Raw genomic sequence first — 24224 nt, forward strand, 5'->3', positions numbered from 1 at the left:
CTTAAACATTAGTTAAGGTACTTCGGATTGCTGAAAATGGTCATTACATACCACAATAATGCATATTTTTAATCGAGGGAAATGTTCTGACGGCTGCTCAACCTTAATTTCTGATTTAGTTTTGCTCACTTTTGTATGTATGTAGCATTATTGTGGTAACGGCAAGTGGAAACCTGAGCCAAACAGATGGATTGGGTGTGTCAGGGGCCCCCACGGGTCAATGAAGGCCAACAGCATTTTTATTTTAACAAATCAAATCAAACAATGTGTCAGTGTCTTGGCTTGTGCAAATAAACCCTGCAAGGCCATGTTCACTTTGTAACACACTCACCGACACTCGTCTTATTTTGGCAGGAAATGTAAACAGACGTCTCACCTTTCCCATGTCACATACATACTAATGGAGGAACTTGGGTGAAAGAAATGAAGCCTCACAGCTGCAATGAATACAATTGAAACACAGTTAACACGAACTAGAGACAATTTCCCATATCACTCAAGAGTTTGGCTTGGTGACTTCACCGTTCCTTTACTTAGCAAACGAAGGTCTAAAATTTTGTAGTGTAGTCAAAGCACATGCACAATTTTTTGGATCTTTCATAGTTCATATTTAGAGATCCAATCCATTTCAACTGTGAATAGTTTTTGCCACAAATATTAAAAAATCTATTGTGTTGGGTGAACATCCATGCATCACATAGGCCTTTGCAGTCTCTTTGGTTAAGTGCATGTTCAAATGAACATGCATGTTTTGGAATGTGAAGAAATCTTGGGAAAGGGGCTAAATTAAAAGTCCACACAGGAGCAGAGATTTGAAACGTGAAGCCCAAATGTTATGTGCATACCCCTTGCACTCTATGCAACCGCAATTATCTGTCAAGAAAATGGATTTTCTGGGCCAACTGACCTTCATGTGCTCCCAACTAATGTCAGTCTGTGTGTGAGCTTTTCCAACGTCCAAATCCCTGCTATCACACTTGAACTGGCTGCCAAACAAAAGATTGGAATTTAAAACAAAACAAACCAAAGAAAGGAATCATGAATGGAAAAAAGGAGGGGCTGTGAGCTGGACGGGTTGTCAAGCATGAAAGCGGCCTTTTCTTTTCCTCTGGCTGTCATGTAAACAGGTGTGACAGTGAACACAGCCCCGGTCGTACCACCCAGCACGCAAAGATATTCCAGGCGGCTGCATCCTGCTGAGGCACGCACATCCGCTCGTTTACTGATAGCTATCAGCTTTTTATCATGACAGGCAAACAAATTAGAAGTTAGCTCCACTACTAATCTGGATGGTGAGGCTTGGTGACGTCAAACAGCTTTGAGAGTGGGAACTAAAAACACTTGAATCAAACGACATTGAAGCCATGATGGGCAAGTGTTGCAGACCCAGAGTGAAAAAAATCAGACTCCAAAATAACAGCAACAAAAAAGAAACAGTGCACGCTTTCTTTTTGACTTGTCAAAATAGGAATGATGTTGCACCTGTGGAGGATGCGGGTGATTCTGCTGAGTAGTGATAAAGGCCGTTCAATGCATTCAATTGAGGCTGCATCTTCACACGCACATAGACCTCAGTTCCTAGTTTTACTGGTAACAAATATGAAGACATAAAATAATTCTAAAAAAAAGTGACCAAATAGTGATACACTATATATACTTCATGGAATATATGTATAAAAGCATATGGCAAAGAGATTGCATTTTTATCAGAAACAGAGCTCTTTGCACCAGAAAGGCTTTGTCTTTTATTATTAACACAATAGAATTAGAGATAAACATTTAAACACATCTTACGTTTAAAATACAAATACATGATGGGTGTTCTAATATAAAAACAATGGACTGACCTACTTCTGAGATGCATTGAATGTTATTTTGTTGCCTTGTTATTTCTTCCACAGAAACTTGTCGTTGGTCTTCCAGAGATTTGTGCTGTCCTTCTCCACAAAAGGAGCTCGAGCTGCCAAATTGGTGTCGATACACAGCCTCCGCACCTCGTCCAAATCCGTAAGCTTGTTAATGCGTTCTTCATTGTCCTCATTCAAAATGTCCCAGAAGTCTTTGCGACCTACTCTTGATGCTGACCGTTGTGGCAGATGATGGTCCATGCCACCTGAGGTAATGTTGGTTCTAGATGGAGGTGGGGAAGCCAGTTCTGAGGTCGATGTCTTTACGGGGGAATGCTTGGATTTGGGTTTTAACAAGTCATCAAGAATGGACGTGTCCCCTAAAAGTTCTGTGAGAAGACAGGACTGTTCTTGCGAGGGAACCTCCTGGGAATGATGCTGAACATTTGTGGCTGACGTTTGCGTCATGCTGAAGGGCGTATCGTCCATCTTCTGGGGGTCCGAACAACTACTGCTGCTGGTCTGACACCCACCGAGGCCATCGACACTAGTCTTCTTTGTACTCCTATGACTTCTCGCATGGCTGACCTCCTCCTTCCGCTCCTCAGGCTCCAAACTTACGATATCATTTGGCAATTTCCTCTGCGATTTCCGTTTCTTCTTCTTGGGTTCTGGACACTTCTGATTAGATTTGCGCCTTGTGGTTTCATTGCTTTTGGGAGATTGGGTCTGATCCCCGTCGGCTGGTGGGAATTTGCTGGTGACGAAGCTTCCGAGTTCAGGGGAGCCCAGCGAGGCATAATAGCCCCGCAGCCACGCGAGTCTCTGACTGGAGTCGCTTCTCAGAACGTCGGTGGCAAACTGGTGGGCTGAGGGGAAATTCAATTTGGACGCCATCTCCTGCAACTGGTGTCTACAGATAAATATACAAAAAATAAAATAATAATACATATATATATATATAATACATACAAAATAATAAAACAATTTCCATGATTATTTTTGTAAATTCTGTCTCTCGCACTGTGTACCAATGATGAAAATTACAAACCTGTCCTCTTTTTAAATCGGTGAACTTGCACATTTTTAAATTGCCCAGTATTTATTGGCCCAGCTGTAGATTGGCGCCGACTGAGCAGCATTACGTTGCATATAATTTCCACTATATTCTGAACACACAACATATGCTACATTCATCGTTTTATTTAAAAAGCCACAAGTCCAATGCTATTAATCAGATATTTTGTGGGCACATCAAGACCGACCCAAAATGAATACTTCTGTATAGAGTCAGACATATTCACGTTTCTCTCCTCCAGCAATCCAAGGCACTTGTTATTAAAAGTGTGGTCTATCCAGATTCAGGAAAAGAAACACGTCAAAGCGTGACAGTAACAGACGGTCTTATTTAATGGAAATTGTGGCTTTTACTGGAAAAACAATAAATAAAAAAACGTGATGGCAGTAAACCCCTATTTGGAGTTGAATAATTTAACGGAATGAGGAATCAACATGGTGTGTTGTCTGTTTTTCAAACCCTCGCGTGCCTCTGGGCAGAGATGGCTTCTTCCACCTGGGGAATGAGATGCCAGCCAAAGAAGGTGCTTGTATAGGTGTGTGAGGGGGAGGAGATGCATGTTTATGAGTGTATTTTGGAGAGATGTCTACATTAAGTGTTTCGTAGGAAGTTGGTGCATATCCGTCGTCAATTCCCTGGAGGCAACCGTCAGGTCTGAACACAACTGTGTAATGTTTGGCAGGATGATGGGAAATGGGTAGTGGGATGAACTCAGGGGTGGTCTTGTGTTAACACGCCATTTCTTGGGGCCCAGATGGGGGCGCTAGACATTCAATCTGCGGTGAGTTTTGGCTGATTTCCCGACACTACCAGGAATTTTCCCTCACAGAAAAATCTACACTTTATAATGCTTGCCTGCAAGGGTACACACTTATTCCCACCTCCTAACTTTTCTCCAGACAAATCCTTTCCTACCTGCGCAAGGCCAGAGGTGTCTCCCCCAAAATGAAGGTGTTATATCTGGTGTGTTCCACGATGCTCTTCTTGAAGGTGACAGTGTGATTTTTAGGAAGCTCTTGGATCTTAGGAGTGTCGCTGGAGTGGCAGTGTAGTGGTCTTTCTGGCAAGGCCTGTACAGAAATGGGAGAATCAACTGCAAGTTCCAGGGAAAATCATATTGATATACAACCACAATTCCAATTAAGTTGCGAAGCTATGCTAAACATAAATAAAAACAGAACACAATTAAAACAAATATGTTCAACCTCTATTTAATTGAATACACTACAAAGACTGTATTGGCGTATTCACTCTTCAGTGGTTTTAAGTGTGCTGTGTACCTTGCAAGTGGTGAGCAGTTCATTTGCAGGGAGCTGAGAGTACATCTTGTGCTCAAACACGTCTTTTGCTGCAGCTCTACTAATCAGCTCCTCGGCTTTGCTCCCTCCTATCACCCGCTGGTTGGAGTGGGTGAACGCAACCTCCTGGAGCCCACCTTTGATTAGGAACATGGTTAATTCAAAGCAAATGCCACTCATACTCTTTTTATGGAACAGTCTTACCTAAGACAGCATCAATAGTTCCTCTAGATGCTGGAATTGTTTTGTTTTTCACACTTGTGAATGTAGCAACTTTACATTCACGAGGACTTGTTCCAGAAACGTGAGCATCTTTTGGGTGCCTTAATTTGGCTTTATCTAAGATTGTGGTATTATCCTCCTCTGAAGTTGTGAAAGACTCAATCTTCTCTGAGAAAATTGCCCCTTTGGTTGTGCTTCTTTTTCTATTACATTTGTTTTTTACTTGAGCTTTCTGTCCTTGTCTATTGTTGGAATACAAGATATCGCCCTTAGACTGTGCTGGTATGTTAATGTCCAAATCGTCCGACTCATCGGAAAAATTGTCAAATCGGTGGGCTTTGGAAAGCTGCTGATATTTAGAACTTTTAGCACTGTCCTCATCGCTTTCCTCTAAATTGGTCCTACACAAGTTCTGTCCCAGATTTGCATTTCCATTGATTGGGATTCCTCTTCCTTGTTTAGGGTAATCATTTTTCCCAATGTGGGATTCTCTTTTCGCACACCCATCATCACTCCCTGAACTAGTGTTGTCTTCACCAGACTCTGGCATAGTTTTAAGCCTTTGGAGCAGTGTGGCGAAAAGATGCTGCAGCAGGTTGTTCGAATCAGGCCCAGCGGATGAATCTATTCTCTTAGTGCCAGCTATTCTACTGAGACTACCATGTTCCTCCTCCACATCATCATCGCTCCCGCTACTGAAGTCCAGCAGCTCTTCTGGGATCTTGGATGCACCCATGCTCTCCTCGGATGCATCTGCAGCTTCCTGTAATCACAGAAACAACAACATAAGAGTACGTTGGCATTGGAAAAGGTCATAAACTATGAAAAAACAGCCTATGAGAACATTCCTGGTGGATACAAAACAGATGTTGGTAATAGCAAATCATAATAAACCACAAAGTGACACAGGCTCCTATTATGATGTAACACGAGGAACCGACATGTCCAGAAGCTATAAACATTTGGAATTCATTTGGACCACCAAGCGAGATCCAATTTTTAGTACTTACTGGACAGAACTGTCCATATCGAAAGAGTTTACATGCATACATATGGAACCGCAAACGCTATAAGCTTGAGCATATGCATGGTTCATTGCTATCAATCAAAAATATGTCAAGGGCAGCACCAACTATAAAGATGATAGGAGATAAGTCACAATACAGAAATTGAAAGCAGGCCAGCTGGATAAAATTGTTCAGGGTTTTTACATCAAGAATGCATGAAGGTCAAAATGATAACCTCAGGTTTTAAGATGCAATAAGCAAGAATTGTAAAATACTCTATTTTTCGGGCTATGTGCTACACACACCAAACTGTACAAAGATTGTTTTCTTATTTTTGTTAAGACATAAACTGCATTGATGTAGAAGTAGGTAAATTTGAATCAATTCCCCTCAATATATATTTACCAGTTAGTATCCAATTGCTACCCACTGAAGTTATGTAAAATATTACAAATACTTTTTTTACAATCTAATCAGTCAGAAAGACAGATTTACAATGTTGCCCTTCCTTTATATAAACAGTTGAAATAGTTGCAGATATAAAATTATATTATTTCTTAAAAGAAGCAAATGCTGTTTTGTCAGCTGGTTGACTGACACACAGAAAAGCTCTAGTATGAGGTATACCCGTTTTTAGCATGGGAAAGTGAGGTTTGTGCCGGCCACTTGGGAGGGATGTGTGAACAAGGGACAAGGGAAAATCTGTGCTCCGTGCTTTGGGTCCCTGAGAAAAGCAAAGGGACTCACGCTAACGAGGTGCATCTTGCCCTCCTTTTCCATTGCCTCCATGTTTGTGTGTGCGCTGGTTGTCATGACGCCTGCCTCCACTTGTCCTTCACGCTAGAATGAAAGAGAGACACACCCACTTATTAATATTTGGCTTGGGTAACAAATCACCGTCAAGTAAAAAGTTTGTACATTTGCAAGTCAAAAAAGTCTCATGTACTTAGGTTTAATATCATACATTGTGTATATATCTACAATATGACTAAGCTGTGCATATTTGAAATCAAATAATTTTCAATATAATATTGGAGGGGAACTGTGAAAATTTTGATAAATACTAAATGATTTTTAGTTTTGACTAGTATATTTCATAGATAAGATAAAGAGTTTCATATTTACACAAGAAATTATTATTTCTTAGGTTTAGAAAATACCTATGCTATTATTCCTTCATTCATTTTTTGACAAAATCTTACCTCTAGTATTTTGCGGGTAAGGCATGTGCCTTGAGTCTGCAGCCTGAAGAGGTTATTGATCCCAAATAGTTCCCCCTTGTGGGTACCCTGCACGGCATCAAAGTACCGCCTTGCACTCTCCATGCCAACAACTGAGCTCTGCAATTGCTGAATACAAATAAAGGATCGCCTGTCAGTAATTATTCAATGATAGAAATTTAGACGTATCTGATCGGGTCCTACCCCAAAATTCTAAAAACAAATTAGAGTTGCAACTGGAAATAAACAGGCAAACAGTACCTGTTTGTAGACTTGTCTGAGGTAGGTAATTTCCTCCACGGTCCCCAATGAAATTAGTCTGAAAACAGTCACGTCCCTGCACTGGCCAATGCGATATGCTCTAAAGAGATGCACATACACATTACCATGGAACGCACATTACATTTGTAACACACTGCGATGAAAAAGAAAATGTGGAATTAAATTTTTTTTTTTTTAAAGACCAACCTGTCAATAGCCTGGAGGTCATTGGCTGGATTCCAAGTTGGGTCGAATAATATCACAACATTGGCCCCAACAAAATTAAGGCCTAAACCACCTGCCCTGGAAAGAATAAATATTTTGTAATTGTCATTGATAATTCATATCAGTGCAGTTGCAGCCACTTAAACTCAAATATAGTCAACCGGTTTAATTATAAATAGAAATACAATCATATGCATTATTTCAGAGTGTGTACTGTGTGTAGACTGACATGGTGGACACCAAGCACAGGTTGATATGATCAGAGGTGTTGAACTGCTTCACAATGTGCACTCGTTCTTTAGCTTTGGTGGTCCCATCCAACCTACTATAGTCATGGCCCTCAGCCATGAAGTACCTCTCCAGAATGTCCAAGATCTGCCAAGGACCAAATCGAAATAACTGAATCGCAAAGCATCTGTGAATTTTCACTGTAATACATGCTCATCTAATGTAATTGATTGCAGACAAGTCCAGGGCCAGATACATTTTACTCATCACTACAACCCCTCAGAAATACCCCATAAAGATCACAAATCATGATACGTATTTCCAATGTCCCTACTTGTCACTCTTGTACACCTTACCTTTGTTGACAGTGAAAAAAGAAGCACTTTGTCTTTCTTTTGCAGATAGAATCTGATTAGTTTCTGCAAAACCTGTGAGGAAAAAATAAACTAGTTTATTACCTGTTCATATATGTATAATAGAGTTGACAATCTTTGGGATGAAAGCCATGTGAAAAGCAATGTGAAACCTTGGATTTCCGATTCCTAGCATCGCGATAGCGCAATACACATGTATCTCATAACTTCATAAATGGTTATGCAGGGAAATGGGTTTTTTGTAACACTGTATATATACATAGTCTGCCAAGAAGAGTTTACTGAGCCAAAGCCCTGTGCCTCACCTTCATTTTACCGCTGTATAATGGGTCGGAAAGGGCCTCAAATGCTTCATCTTTGCACCTCTGGACAAACTTGGGAAACTTCTGGAACACTTTTTTACAAATAGCGCTTACACACTGTTCCTGGAAGCATAAATGAGCCAAGTCATAAAAGGAATAAAGTTAATGGAAGTTTGCCTATTGTACGGGGAATTTTTAGGAGCTGCAGTTGTTCCTAAAGTGCTCTATAAGTAACATTGACTTTAAAATGTATTGTGTACCTGTTTCTTACTGGTGCCAGTGGCAGACTGAAGGAGTGCAACATGACTGGCAACCTTCCTCAGTACAGTCAGGTAAGTAAAGTAGAGTGCCTTTGCAGGTATGCCTTCTGAGTTTGTCTGAAAGAGAGGAACATGTTAAAAGTGAGATGTTGTGGAGACGACTCTTTAATTCCATGAATACTAGTAGTTGGGAATTGGAGTGCCGAGCCATTATGCCTGAAATTAAAGAACAAGAAATATCTTTTGTCACCTCAAATTTTCAGAATCTGTTAGCAAGTAGGTCTGCATTTGTGCCCGTCTGTTTCATGTCTAACAATACAATGCTGCTACCCAGTTTCTCTGCCTATAACATAATTAGTTGAAAGTTGACACTATCACACAAAGGTACTATCATGCAGAAAACTCCACAATTGCCACAGATGCAACATCCCTGCTATTGTGTCAAAGTCAATGGAAAATCACAGCTGACTTTTTTTTTCACAAGTTACTGATATTCCACAAAATCATACTCATAAATACATGGATGATAACAATAACTAAACCTTTGTGCACAACCATCTTATACAGCCTGTAAAGGAACTTACTTTATAGCAGCATTTTCTTCGAGTATTTCCACTTTGGCAATCACAATTCTCTGAAGATCTCAGAATCAATTGCACGTCTTCAGTGTCCAGTACAGTTTGATAGACCATCTGCTGAAAGTCAGTCAGAGAGCAGTACACTACCTAGATTGAGGACAAAAGATAGCATAGCATTACAGCACCACTGGATCCAATGCATTAAGTCAATTGTTACCTACCCTGTCAACCTTCTTGGGAAGTTGATCCTTGATTAAGGTTTTGGTCCTTCGAAGAAAGTAGTAGGAAATCCTCCTCACTAGGTCTCTGACAGTCTTCCTCGCAGTCGCTAAATCTCTCTTGGTTGCACTGTGTCTCTGGCCTCGCTCAATTGGATCTGACACTTTATTCTTGAAATGCCCTAAGCTGCCAAGACAGCCAGGGACAGCCCTGTGTGGAAGAACAGAACGAAAAAAAAAGGTTAAACATCCTAGAAAAAAAAAAAATCAAAACATACACCAGATGAAATCTCTTGATTCTCACTCAATTGAGCCTTGACAAATTCAGAATTAGATGACTGTTTTATATTCAAATAACATTGAAGAAAAAACATACCAGTCCATAACACACCACAGCTCCTCAAGGTTGTTCTGAAGGATGGTGCCAGTTAGGCCAAATCGAATCTAGAAAAAAGTCAAAATTAATACATATATATTCCCCTGTAACAAATTTAAAATTACTGGTTCATAAACAGGGTGCCATATAAAAGTAAGGACTAAATCTGACCTGACACTTGAGACCCTTCATTGCTTGAGTGATTTGAGAATTTGGGTTCTTTATTTTGTGAGCCTCGTCTACAAACACAGCAGACCAATTGATGCTGCAGGATAGGAAAAGGTCATGTGATGAAAGCAGATAGTAATGGAATCTACCACTAGCGATAAAATGAGATCAACTTTAATGCTATGCATGGGTTTTCTCCTGCTATACCGGTTTCCCCCAACATTCCAAAAACATGCAAGGTAGGCTGGTTGAACACTAGGTAAGTGAGGTGAGTGTGAATGGTTATCTATCTCTTTGTGCCGATAGACTGCCCACTACGCTGTGGTGTTCCCCACCTGGTTGGCTGGAATGGGCTCCAGCAGCCCCTGTGAATCTTGTGAGATAAGTGGTATGAAAAATGAATGAGTATTTAAAATTACGCAAAAAATGTATGACATTTGTGTGTTGCTTGTGTTTTCATGTCTCTTACTTATTAAATTGAGTCAAAAAGAGGCGAAGAGTCTCGTAGGTGGTGAGTGTGATCTCCACGCGGCCCTTCTTGACGCGAGCCAGCTCCTCCTGTTTCTTCAACCCGTGGACCACCGCGTATTGGAAGTAGCCCCAGGTGTCCAGTTCATCTTTCCAGTTATACAGCACTGACAGCGGAGCTACAATCAGGAAAAGCTACAACAGATCGCAAAAACACTCGGGCTGATGATATTTGCAGACATTATTGTTGTACTTAATGCAGTATTCATCTGGATGAATGTCATCTGAAAAATAACGTCAGGCTTTTTATGCTCTGATTGTTGCACCCACTCGATTTGGCCTGCTATGCTTGGATGAGGTCTGACTCTGAAGAAAGTGAGGCTTGTTTCTTTCAATGTCCTCCCAAGTTCCTTTTTTGTGTAATGCTGCCGCAAGGAAACCAAGGACCTGCAGTGAAATCCAAACAAAACCTTGAAGAATAGGGTTCACGAGTTGAAATGGACTGTTTAATCATGCTGTCACGCAAGTTAAGTTGCAGTTAAGCAACTGAATGAAGAAAAGTGCCTTGCAATCATTGCCGCTTTGCAGGCTAATAAACAAAAATCTTGTGCCTTTTTAATTCCACATTTTAAACAATTTTTCCAAGCTACTCTATTGTTTACCTGCACTGTCTTCCCAAGGCCCATATCATCCCCAAGGATACATCCTCTCGAATGGCTATAGTTATTGTAAATGAACCTGATGCCTTCTCGCTGGTAATCCCTCAGGTATCTGTTGATGGTATAAGGTACACTGTCTTCACTTCCATCACACAGCTTTAATGGAACACATACTCCAGATAGTTCAGTGCCACTAGTAAACAAAGGTTTTTCGCGGTTTAAAGGATTTAAACTTGAGCTTGTGAGGTTTGATGCAGCATCTTCCTCTTTTGTATTTTGCTCATCACTGTCCTCATTCTCATCATGAGGTGTGGTGGTCTGTCTGTGGCAAGTGTCATCAACAACATTTTCGGGAGCCAAGTGTTCACAGGAGGCCAAAGCTGTGTAGGTGAATGAAAAATATTTTAGAACACAAAATAGCCCTGGATTTTAATCCATGGTTAATTCACCAAAGAAAAATTCATTTTTTAAATGATTGTATTACTATAATTTTTAACGTCCCTTGGATGGCCGTGCCAAGCTTGTAACTTTCATAATATTTTAAAAGTATGAGGAATTCTAAAATAGTATATAATAATTGTGTCATTAAGTCTATTCATTGGGGTTTTCCCCTTATATATGAACCTGGATTGCAATATGTCAAGTTTTTATATGAAACAAATTTGCAGCTGGAGCGGTAAACTAAGCCACATTATGCAGAATGTGAATATGAAGGCACGTTATACATCAGTTCAGATATCAAAGAAAGCAATCGACAAGAAGAATGAGAAATGATCACATCAAGGCACAACGCACTAACCTTTTTCATCTGCAGTAGACTCCATTATGCTAGATCGCTAGCATTCCCGTTTAGTTCCTCTTCACCAAACATTTTACTATGATTATGAATTATGAAAACAATCGTGTATGTAGGACATCTTACCCATTTAGGTTTTAACTTGATAGTATACTCTTCTCTCGTGGATCGACTTGCTTTAATGACCATTGTTTACAAATCTGAAGATTCAACACCGCACTTTCGACATTCAGCTCCGAGATTTAAAAAATGCAGTACAATGAAAGAAGAAATAATATTTATTTGGAAAAGAACATGTTTTAGTCTAAATGATAATATACAGTTTTTTCTCCTTGCTATCACGAGTCATCAGTTTTCATTAATGCCATCGAACTATGGTGAAAGTACCTCGACAAAATTACAGTTCACTAAATAAGTCACAGTTAAATCATGCAAGCATTAACTGTGCTTATTGCTTGGTAAGTATATACATACATAATTGTAACTTGTGTTGAAATTGGACAATTGTGATGTCACACTATGAGTTATTATGCATGTAAACCTGCTCTCTTTATTCTTCCCTCAAATCCACTAATGGATCTTTTTCACCATTCTGCATTTTTGAGATGGATGTGCACAACCAATGTGGAAATTGCCACACAGATAATCTGCTGGAATTCCTTCCTCCATCATATTTTTCTCATCTCATCTTATTTTTCTGAACCGCTTTATCCTCATTGGGATCGCAGGGGGTGCTGGAGCAAATCCCAGCTGTCTCCCGGCCAGAGGCCAGCCAATAGCAGGGCACAATCATATTTAAATGAATTTTATTAATTTTGGGGCGTTTATCTTTTTTCTTTCCAATAAGCTGATCCAAAATGTATACAGTTGTTTTTTCAGTCTATGGGGGACCAGTTTATTTCAATTAACGAGGACCCCGTAGCAATGGTGGCATCTGGTGGTTAGGAGATGGTGTTTTTTTTTATTTTTTTTAAACTAATTTCAAGACCATTTGACCATTACCTCAAAATAATAATAATTGTTTCCACTGCCAAGATGCACCCGCCCACCAATTTTGGAAAATGTGTGATACATAGTTTACAAAGCAAGCTAATGTAAATGACAGTGACAGAAAGTTGTGAATTATAGTATAAGTGATATGTCTACATAGACACTACTTCAGTATGTGCTTCAAAATCTACAGGACAGTATTTTTCTTTGCTTGCAAAATTATGGCAAAGATAATGGTGCAATTATCTGACATTTCATTCCTCATTGGTGCAGGAATTATTCATTTATTGATGCGTTATTGGTTAATATAAATGTTGATATCAAGAAAAAAGATGATTAATGAAGATTACCATTATTGCTGCACCCAAGTGATTGTTCGTTGTGAGTTACAACGCGAAAGTCCCCGATGACCTAAATGTGATGGTTCATCCTTTGTTTTGTCCTGCAGTGAGATGGAAACATATTTACACATCTCATTACACTAGCATGCACATGAAGGAGCCTTTTGTTTTGTAGTTTGTATGTTAACATCCACTTTAGACACCACCACGTTTTAAAGCCATACACACTGAGTCCGCGATGCATGGGCACTTAACCAATCATACATAAATTCTGCTAATACAACTTCACAGTCAGTTCTGTATTAGATACGAAAAAAAAACCTAATGCACCTCCGCTTACCTAATTTTACATGAGAAGCAGTGGCATTGTACCATTGCAACTTGTCTATAAGGCTGCATCATCATGACTCGATGTAATGTTGTTTTAGTCAGTACTGGGACTTGAAAAAAGTTATGAACCTTGCTCATTAAATCAATATTACCTAAATTAGCAGCATTGTAATTAAAATAATGTAATAGTAGGACAGATGTGAAGCATGTCTCAACAGGTAAAATGTACTTGGTTGGTTTACTCCAATGCATGGCAATTGGCCATGGCCTTCATTTACCAAGTAATATAAAGTACATGTGCATAATAATGTCCATAATATGTGCATATGAGCATCATATCTAACTCCTTAAAAACTGACAAAAGGGCTGATGCATATCCATTCCATCTGTACTTAGAAATATCAAGCTTCCTGGGCTTGGAGTGAGGTCTCAGGCCAAAGACAAAATAGCCACAATTGTACATCCAGCCCGTCCAAACCCAACTCATCTCAGGCCCCAAACACAACATGCTGCATGACTGCACGCCCAAACAATGAGGCCACACAAAAAGCCCCAGCTCAGCAGAACTGGAAGTCAATTTCTCAGGCGTTTAGGCATGCAATTATATCCTTTTTAACCCCCTGACTCACAATCAGGGGGTAGTGGTGGGAGGAACACAAAGTGGTGCCTGTCGTGGCTCATTGCTGTCGTTGTGTTAAATGGGGTGCTTGTGTGTGAGGTACACACAGATTATTACAATAAACATTATTTGTTATTGCTTAGAGTTGTTGTACATTGTATTAAATCTATACAGTTCAGCTGAACAATTGCAGTTAAAGACCAATGTTACTGAGCCAGTGGCTGCAACCTTTGAAGGGAGGGAGTTGAGTCTCAGCCACTGCTTGAATTCTGATCGATGTCATGGTGGTCTCCTTTGCTGTGTTTATGCAAGTAGTTATATCTTATTAATGCTCTGAGTGATTGGTTCATTGTTACCTGACATGCACTTTTTTAAATGAAATGACATAATAAATAAACCAAGTTATGACACGTTGACCTCAGTTTGACAATCGCTTCCCTACACAAATATCTTGACAATATGCAGATGGATGTTTTTTTTTTAACGATTTGTATGTTTGATGCTCTTCATATGTGTCCATGTGTGTGCAGATGTGTATTTTTACAGGGTGATATCCAGCGGGGAGGTGCCCTACTGAGCAATAGGTCATGCATCCATGCGTGTAGCACACACACATATCTACCATATGGAGCCCAAGAGCAAATGGGTGGGGGTCCCGGCACGTCAAAGGGTTTTGCTCAGAGAGCCGGGCTAACCCACGATTATTTAGCACACATATCTTTACGTCGGACAACTCTCCTAGACGTACTGACCATGAAGCATATAGTTTTTTTTAAAAAACATGTTTAATTCTGAATATTTTTATTGTCCAAGTGATGAGTGGTAAACTGAGTAACGATATTGTGACATCCCAAATAACATAGTCAGGATTCCCATGTTGTTTTCTCAAAGTTTATTCCAATCACAACCCAACAATTAAATATAAAAGCTGAGCACAATCTCCGTCATGCTTCTGTACAGAGTGATGTCTTCAATACCAACATAAAATAACAGTGCTCACAAAACAGACAGACAGATACAGCTTGCTCTCTCGGTCAAAAAGGTTTCCACCCACAGCTATAGGTCCTTAGCTTCCATCATCCCAGACCAACTACATTCTCATCCTTTGTCTTTCTTTTTCACATTTGCCCTCCTTCCTTACTTCTCTCTCTCTCCTTAACATTGCATGTGTGTGGTCCAAGACACTGTAAGTGGAATACTCACACAGAGCGCCACCCAGCGCGATACTCGGGCCTCCTTATCAGGGCATATCAGAAATCAAGTTACACCAAATGGTTTAAATATTGTTTTCTTGTTGCTCCTCCAAAATAAATTTCATGAAGGAATCCATCCATTGAATTACGACTCTACTTTAAAATAAAAGTGGTCCATGGGCAGGATAATTTACGTTATATCTTTTGAGTTTCAACTACTAGACCTTCCTGTTGGATTTTTCTTTTGATTGACCTATCCTGTATATATCTTAAATTAGTCTAGCTTTAGCAGAGGAACCAATCTCAAAGTCATTTGAGCATATCACCCTCAACTAATCTTGCCTTTGGTTGACATTCAGAATATCAAGTGAGATAACAATATTGCACAAGTCACAACACACGTCTCAATTTCTTTTCTTTAGGGCTTTAATAGATCAAAGTTTTAAGGCAGTGGCACAGCAATCCCGTGATACTACTTTGCAACTTCCCTAATGAGTTTGTTGTGTTGTCCTTCTGCCTGCTGCTTCACCAATACAAAGACAGATCTGAGCATTGCAAACAATTCACACACGCCGTGACCATCGATGAGATTAAACTCAGTCAGACTCTGGGAAGAATGGAGGCGTTGAAAAAATAAAACCTCTAAAAATCCCATCGTCTGACTTGGGTGGTCTTCAAGGCACAAATATCATTGTAAATGACCATTCTCTCCTTTTTCTCTCTCTCAGTTCACATCAACAAGTACAAACAAACATGACGCCGAATGAAGATACAAAGACGCAACAGAGGACAGATGGACGGCAGGGTAAGAGAGGGCAAATATGGGAAAAGAGAGAGTAAATGAGAGGCAGGGAATATGTAGCAAAAGATCTTCACACCGCTCCGTGTGTGGTCTGAAAGACCTCCGAATAAGCATGCCCTTCCCTGGCCACATGCAGAAAGTCTGCACAATGAAACAAGGGAATGTTTGCCTTGCTCTAACATGGGAGAAGGATCAGGTCTTTCCATTATGTGGACTATGCAGGTCAATAGTTGCGTGTTTGGCCTCCCGATGAAGAAATTGACATGTTTTTGTCAACAAGGCCACCAAAGAGGCTGCACTATAAATTGTTGTCATTGTAACTTTTCAACAATTGAAAAAAAATACTAACAGACATTTAACAGGCCTCAAAAGTTATATTTCCTTTCATATTTGTCCTGGCAATGAATACATGTTCAAAAGATGATTGAAATATGACTGATACCTTATACATAATCTAAACAAGATAGAGGCCATTGGATAGCATTCATCAAACGCATCATAACCCTGTGATTGCACACAATTAACATCAACGGTTGGAAAGAGGCCAAAGAGTCTAAAAAATATTTCACAGAGCTGTTTTATATGGTATCAGTGAAGCAGAATTCACTTCCAAATTAGCAGAAAAACAGCCAGAATAAAGAGTGTAATTGGATTCTGTCTCTCTACCAGTTTTGGCGGGTCAGGTTTTTACTACCTTTGACCGACAGGGACTCATGCCAGGACACTTGGCAACTTTGTGTGTATGAAAAAAAATGACTTGCTTGAGTTTTTGACATAAAATAGTGGTAGTAAATAAAGAACAACATTACTTAATTACAGTGCTTGAACAACTTTAATGGTTAAATGCAGTTTACTTTTGTCCTTGTCTTTCAGATTTTTTAAATTTTAGTTTGACTCCTTATAATACACTTTTATCCAATGGCTAATAATGGCAATAATTGACTTTATCCATTTTAATATCCTGTTTTTTGGTGATTTTTTTCAGAGTGAGAAAAAATTAATTTGTATTTAGTCCATTTCTTTGGTAAATGTTGACTTGAGATATGAGTAAATCGACATACAAGCTCAGTCCCTTAATGCATTAAGCTCATATCTCAAGGTACCACTGTACTATACATTTACCTCAGTACAAAGTGTGAGGATTTTTTTCCATGTCAGCATGGCAACATCTGTCACCAAAACACTCATGTATTTGCAGTGTTGATGGAGACATGGGTTTCCCCTCCCACTTTAGGATTACGTCATTCAGTTGAGGTCATCCACAGCAGTACATATGGACTTTTTTGGCAGGATGTCCTGTCTGACAGTTTGAAATAATCCGCTTCATTAGTCACTCTACCGTGAAATACTTAAATTCACATATAAAACAGGCAAACCACTCCACCTCAGTACAGTTGCACAAATACAAGCCCACTTCAGTATGCATGAGCATGCCCAGGTATAGAAGTCTGTGGCTTTTGTTTGGATTTTTTTTTTTACTAAAAACGCATGTGCCCTGTGATTGGCACAGTGATCAACCCAGGTTGCTTCCTGCCAAAAATTACTAACCATTTGCATAAAAATCTCAGGCTTCTATCAATTATAAGGTATAGCTTTTATTCATAGAAAATACTCAGGCTCAGATATCAACATAATAATTCTGATGAATTTACTGCCAATGCATTGTACGATTTCCTAGTACATGTACTAGACTATTATTTAGCCCATCTTGCCTTAACCACACATTATATAACATACAATATAAAAGAGGTTTGAAGAGCTCACACTGTGCACCAGAATGTACCCTACTCCACTAATTGTTGTGTTTTTCAAGAAAAGGGAAAGTTCGTCAGTTTAACAAGTTGCCTGCAGAGCTTTCCCACATCTCGCACTGATTTAAGTTGCAATATGTTGCCTACCCAACCAGATATGCTACAATTTCCAAGAATCTTTATGATACTCCTTCAGTAAATAATATATGATAGCCAAGTTTGTTCATGCAAATCAAGGCTTCTGCAGTAAATATATGAAAACGATGCTTTCCCCTGGTTTGCATGCCACCTCAATGGTTTTAATTCAAAATGTATATATAAGTGTTACTTTTTCTTGCCCTGCAAAATGATTGCTTTTGCATTGTTTGATTGACGTTTGCTTCGTTTACAAAATGACTGGTCTATTACATGCAAAATACAGTTGAATATTAACAGATTTTAATCCCTCATGGGTTTATAATGTGTTTTAAAAGCTCTCAAGTTCATACTTCCTTCAAGTAATAATTTAGAAAATTAAGGGCTGCGGCAGCCTATCCCAGCTATTTATGGGCAGCAAGGAGAATAAGCATGAACTCATTCAAGGGTTAAAATCTCCATGTGCATGGCGAAAAACGCTAGACATCCTGCCTGCTTCGTTTTCCTTTTTTTTTAAAACATGTTAACTAACAAACAAGCAGAGGGAAACAAAGGGTGGGTGGCTCATACCAAACGGAGCCAGATGTTTGTTTCTCTTGAGATGTTGATTGTGTTAGTCTTGTTAACAAACGCACATCAGAGAAAACTTAACATTTTCCCCCTACCTCTTATTTTTCCACACTCTTTTGCCACCTCAAATGTATACACATTCTTTTGTTCAGAAAAACAAACTGTCAGGGATAAGTATATAGAAATGCATGTGTTTCTTTAGTCTAGAGTCGCCAATCTAGCCAAATGAAAGCATTGCTCAACTCATTTGCTGCCAGTGACAGCAAAAGACGCCATGTTCGTTTGAACTGGGACTTCTGATAATGATCATTACGTGTGTATGCAAACTCAACTGAGGAAAGTTGTTTGAACTAGGTTCCTCAGAAATGCTAATCACTGTTATTGTCCACCCACTTCTATTACAGTGGTCTATATTTTAATTGCAATTTTTTTTTTGCTGAAGTCCAAATATTGTGTTAATCCACTGGCTGTCCTCCAACATCATCATCTTCAGGCCTCCCACCGCGAGCCCCAGTTTCAGGTCAAACAATGTGGCCCCTTTGCGTCCCTTGCGGTCCCCCGGGCAGGAAATGACCTCACGCGCAGGGAATGAACCCCACGCCGATGCACAACAACCCCTTTCACCCCGGGTCGGAGGTCGGGGGAGTCAGAAGGGAGTCACAATATGTGCGTTCGGATCGTAGTCTTCAAGTCTCTGATCAATTGTCAACGGCAGACAGTTGTGAGTGGCCTGTGTGTTTGCGTGAGGGAATATGTGGTATGTCAGGCATGTATAGTTGCTTTTGAAGTGTGTAAGTAGTATACTGCGTGCATGTGTATGTGTGTGCTAACCGTGGGCAGGTGGTGGCAGGGGTGGAAGCAGTAAATAAAAATCAAAAATACAAATCTTCTTTTGCCAACGTCTACCATCATAACCAGCATTAAATGAACACCCGGGACTATTTTCGTAGCTGGCGGTAGTAGAAAAACATATCCTTATTTTTCTGCTGGCCTCGCTGCAGCTCTTAAGGAATTTGGCAGACTGATCTGCGCCAAGATGGACATTTTCGTAAAATACTACTGAAAGCATCAAATTCAGCACTCCCAATGTCAATGGGCCCACCGCATCCCAGTGCATGAGATATTGAATAGTTTTCCGGAATGCTTATCCTCACATAGGTGCACATCCTAGCCAACTGTGGGCCTTAGGCATGGGACAAACTCTGAATTGGTTGCCAGACGAACGACCATGCACACACAATGTCCATGATGGGCAGTGATGGGCTGGACCCCACATATTTTGATGACCAATAATGATGCTAGACAAGACAGGACATTTCTTGTAAAGATGATACAAAAAAAAAGTAAATGAAGCTTGGCTTTCAATAGCGATTATACAGTAATCAAATACGCTTCTTCTCAGCTGAAAACCTCTAATAAAGCTCCCGTGTAATAAAGCCCTGCAAAGAAGAGTGCAATTGAAAAGGGAATGTGATTTCTGGCTCCAGTGAGGCACATCATTTGGCTATATTTTAGTCTCATGCTCTTTGTTCACTTCATTTATTTTGGTCAAGCTTTTATGGTTTTAATTGGGTCACCCTAGAAAGCGGCCAATGTTGCCTTGAAACTGCTCCTCAGTTTAAGCATCGGAACAATGGAAGTGCCATTTAATAGCCAGACAATAGCTTGTTTGAATACCAATTTCCCAGTGGGTTGTTTGCTACGTCAGGCATTAAAAGGGAAATAGCATCCCCTGCACTTTTGTATGCCGTTTTTTGTTTGCGTCTACTGTTTTTGTTGTTGTTGTACAGTGGTGATATATCCCTCTTGTATATGACGTGCCGGTCGTATTCTTGTTGATATCGATTTTATAATATAGTGGGTGAAATCTGATTTAAGAAATCAGTATTGGGCCGTTCACATTGTGTGAAAAATCCAATACGTTTCACATGAAGGCATAGAAATCAGAATTGCTCTGCAGCGTAAATGTAGCCTTACTGTTACAAATACCTATCAGCTTAGTGTCAATGAGTTACCACAGACCTTTACTATCCCCAAACCGTTCACAAAAAGTGGAAGAAAGGAAGGCTAGTGCCTTGCTCATGGAGAATGTCAACTAGATTTCTTGCTTAATTATCATTCTAAGTATATGCATCTTTACCATCCATGTATCAAAGGTTTTCTTTCATACCATTTATTTGGGACTTAATGATGCAGTAGTCTTAATGCATACCATGTTCCCTTTTTCACACAGGACGCTGCAACTTTATGGCCTGGACATTCCGCAAGGAAAAGTAAGAGTTACCGCTGCGGTTTTTCTGAGGAGGTCCTAGGTTTGTAAACAGGTCTGGACAGCTTACGAGCTTCTCACCCACCTTTAAATGTGTCACTTTTTCCATGTGGGGCCTCCCACGGAGTTGACAAAGCCTTTAAAGGTGAGGTGCAATCAAGAGCACGTATATTTATCTGTCTTCTCCTATTTTGGGTTGCCTTTTATTTTTTTCTCCACGTGGAGCTGTAGCACTGATATGAAATTAGACTTGCTTATTTGTGGAGGCCGTGTTTGTGTATACGTCCAATCCGGCGCACGTTTCCTGTTAATGTTGGAGGGTTGTGCCGCCTTGCAAAAATTATAGCTTCTTGGAGCTCTCAGTTTGTGCAAGAACAGGCCACAGCCTTGTCTAAATATCAGCCACGTCCAACATTGTCTACCCCCAAAAAGTTAAGGTAAATATTGGCCCATGTGGAGCATTGCAATGCCTTGCAAACTCACCAGGCCCTCTGAATAACCTTCAGTAGTCACCAAAAATGGAACCTCTGCTGGGAAAAGTCATACTACGCTCATTTAGAAAGCATTCCTCACTTCACATTATTTCAGGCAGCATCAAAGTCTGTTGCCTGTTTGCAATTTATTATTGCTGGCAACACAATGACCTTGTGGTTTCCATGTCAAACTGTTATTAGTATTTTCTGCCATCAGTCATGTATCTATTTATCAAACTTACCATGTTTATGTCATAGATAAGAGAGCATGTGTGAAGGATTTGGCAATTACTTACCAATTACTCATTGGAAATAATTCGACAAGTTTGAGTACAAAGTATTCCAAATAGTGTATATTTATTATATTCAACAGGAAAAAGAGTATATCTCGATCACAGTTAAGGTTCAGTTCAGAGTTCAATCCAGGATTGAATGGATCTTAGTATCGTTTTTTTTTTAAAATGTTTTAGGAATCCTCTTCATTGACTACATTGTATACCCTTTTGCTGATAGGAAGGGTTAATAATGCAAGCATACACCAGATAAATATTGGGCTGATTGATTTACCTGCAGAAAACAATCCTCGGCTCATTTCTTGCAAAGCATTTCCATGTTGGATTCCTCCACTGATTGTGAGCACAAAGCCAGAAATTAGGAAAGGTAAACACTGGTCGGGCGGGCGCTGCTGCTAGCTGTCAAACATCTCTGCATATGATTGAAGACAACCTTGAGTTGGAATATAAACATACCCGCAGGCACTACATTTGCAATGTTGCTCACACAAGGGAGCCATGAGGCGAGATGTAGGGGAGTTCTACGACATGGACAGATCTCAGGGTTATTTAGTAAATATATCTAATATCTAGCAAAAAGTAATGGGAAGTTTAATATAATTTGTTTAAATGAGACAACCCTAGAACAGTTAACTTAACCATAATTACAGGACCCAGGAAGTCTTCTACCTGCCACTTGCTTATCCCCACCTTTTATTGAGAGACCAAGAGGTGAAAGGCAAGTGGCAGGAGATGGCAAAGGTGGGGGCAAGAAGGTAAATTAACATGGAATACATAAAGCCTTCAGAGAAAGGGGGAGAAAGAGAGAGGGTGGAGAGAGAGAGAGAGAGAGAGAGAGAGAGAGAGAGAGAGAGAGACTAATGAGCCATAATTGTTCTTATTTTATGACTCTTTTATGGATATGTGCTGTAAAAAAGTGGAAATGATAGACAATAGTGTGCACAATCACTCCAACAAAGAATTATTTGGTCTTCAAAAGAGTATGCGCTAAGGCATGCACAGCTTCCTCCAAAAGTATTGGAAGACCAAGTTCAATTCCATTGTGTTCTAGCGATGGTGCAATGTATGACGAGCTTGTCTCTATTTATTCAGCAATTTACTTATTATTATATTATTATAATGTGGGCCTATTTAGTAAAACAAAAATGTAATATTGTATTGCATGAAAAGTAACAAGTTGATGCTTCTTTCTAGCAGACTGGAGCAGGAGTACAAAAACCCTGGTGGTTTACAACCTGATTGAGTAAATAGTGTGTGTGTGTGTGTGTATGTGTGTGTGTGTGTGTGTGTGTGTGTGTGTGTGTGTGTGTGTGTGTGTGTCTGTGTGTTGAAGAGGGGGTTATTCGATGTGTGTGGGTGGTGTGAACAGGCTTCAGTTTTAATTTTCTGCATTGTCCTAGTGCCTAACGCATCTATATTTGATATAACATCATTGTTTTTGGATGCCCAACAGTGCATGAGACAACAATTATGTTAATGCTCATAATACAGTGTGTACCAAATGTTTTTTTATGGGTCATAAAAAAAGGAAGGGGCTGGAGCTGCATTTGGGCGCCACTGATTTAAAGTAAGCTCACTCACTTCACTCTCGCATGGTTGTCTGTATTAGTAAGGCAGTTACAATGTGCTTTTTCCACATTATTAGCGATTACATCTAATCTGGTTACACTTCTCTTGCTACTGTCAACACACAAACAAAGCAGAGCTTCATGAGGAGGTTAACACGCAACCAGATTTGCTTGACAAAATCTAAAATAGCCTAGAAAAACTGTGGGCTGATTAGATTCCACTGTGATGTCAACACTGTGTGGCACAAATACCACAGTTTAACCACGTAGCGTTGAGTCATTGCTATTGCCGAATTTAATTGTGCAATTTAAGCCATAAAAGAATCAATACAACACAATTGTGATACATTGCACGGCTCAAATTTCATACCACGAACTGTCATCATGACCAGTTCAAACATGGTGGTAAGAAAAAAGGATCCTAATCTTGCGTCTCTATATGGATTTTTCTATGTTCAGGCCTCCAGGTCCATGTGTAGTCTGCCTTTCACCCAAAGTCAGCTGAGATACTCTCCAACTCACCCGTCACTAAAAAGCACAATTTGAGCTGAAATCAAATTTAAAGTCAACTTAAATTTCCCATCACAGTCCAAAATCATTTCATTTAGTCCAAACCAAAAAGAAGAACAAAGTGAGTCAGAACTTAAGATCTCCCCTGGGTGACATAACATTTTTGTATCACTCTCCTGCTTCCCTGTCTGTGGATGCAAAATATTGCGGCATAATTCCCTATGTTTATATGTAGACTTATTGCAAATTGTTATCGCCAATCCAGGTGGGCTAGTAAACCTGCCTTCTGGTTGTACTTTTATTCTGATGCAACTATATGGAAAAAAAACTTAGAATGGAGTCTAATCAAAATATTGGCCCACATCCACTGTCAACTATAATCCACCTGCAAATCATAACTAGTTGCTTGTGTTAATCAACATCTTTCCACTCTTTCCCATGGCTGCGCTCCAGCCACTAGCCTCTAGGGCTATGAATGACCCTAGTAGGGGTCGGCCAAGGTGATGAGTTGATGAACTCATTCTGGGACATGTGCCCAAAGGGCTCCAGCTTTGACTTTATCTACTACCTCATTAATAAATCCGTCTGGAGGAGGAAAGGATAAATATGAACAATGACAGATCCAAGAAATGGTGCATGTGCTTTGACTGCACTATAAAAATTTAGACCTTCACCTTTAGGTTTTGAGTTTGCATGTTCTCCCCGGACCTGCGTGGGTTTCCACCACCTACTCTGGTTGCCTCCCACATTCCAAAAAAAAAGGCACGGTAGGCTGATTGGACACTTTAAATTGCT

General features: G+C 39.9%; 1 protein-coding gene across 1 annotated transcript; it reads right to left on the bottom strand.

The window, feature by feature from the left end:
- Window positions 1–1684: 1684 nt before the first annotated feature.
- Window positions 1685–11776, bottom strand: LOC144195899 (DNA excision repair protein ERCC-6-like 2). The gene is made up of 20 exons (XM_077715769.1): window positions 11589–11776; window positions 10793–11169; window positions 10461–10577; window positions 10132–10325; window positions 9666–9759; window positions 9495–9562; window positions 9118–9329; window positions 8907–9043; window positions 8323–8439; window positions 8066–8185; window positions 7743–7814; window positions 7388–7533; window positions 7141–7236; window positions 6934–7033; window positions 6655–6801; window positions 6200–6292; window positions 4428–5208; window positions 4206–4360; window positions 3841–3995; window positions 1685–2760 (listed from the first exon to the last, which is right to left on the bottom strand). The coding sequence occupies exons 1-20, from the start codon at window positions 11611–11613 to the stop codon at window positions 1887–1889; spliced, it is 4080 nt and encodes a 1359-aa protein (XP_077571895.1). The 5' UTR covers window positions 11614–11776; the 3' UTR covers window positions 1685–1886.
- Between the last annotated feature and the right edge of the window lie 12448 nt (window positions 11777–24224).

This window comes from Stigmatopora nigra, chromosome 4, assembly GCF_051989575.1.
Source record: "Stigmatopora nigra isolate UIUO_SnigA chromosome 4, RoL_Snig_1.1, whole genome shotgun sequence".
Taxonomy (NCBI): domain Eukaryota; kingdom Metazoa; phylum Chordata; class Actinopteri; order Syngnathiformes; family Syngnathidae; genus Stigmatopora; species Stigmatopora nigra.

What these genes read in the sequence shown, in the direction of transcription:
- LOC144195899 (XM_077715769.1), bottom strand. Translation starts at nt 11,613, where the DNA reads ATGGAGTCTACTGCAGATGAAAAAG. An exon ending in TTACCCGCAAAATACTAGAG is followed by an intron (nt 6,293 to 6,654) that starts GTAAGATTTTGT and finishes CTTTCATTCTAG; the next exon opens with CGTGAAGGACAAGTGGAGGC. An exon ending in GCAAGATGCACCTCGTTAGC is followed by an intron (nt 5,209 to 6,199) that starts GTGAGTCCCTTT and finishes CTGTGATTACAG; the next exon opens with GAAGCTGCAGATGCATCCGA.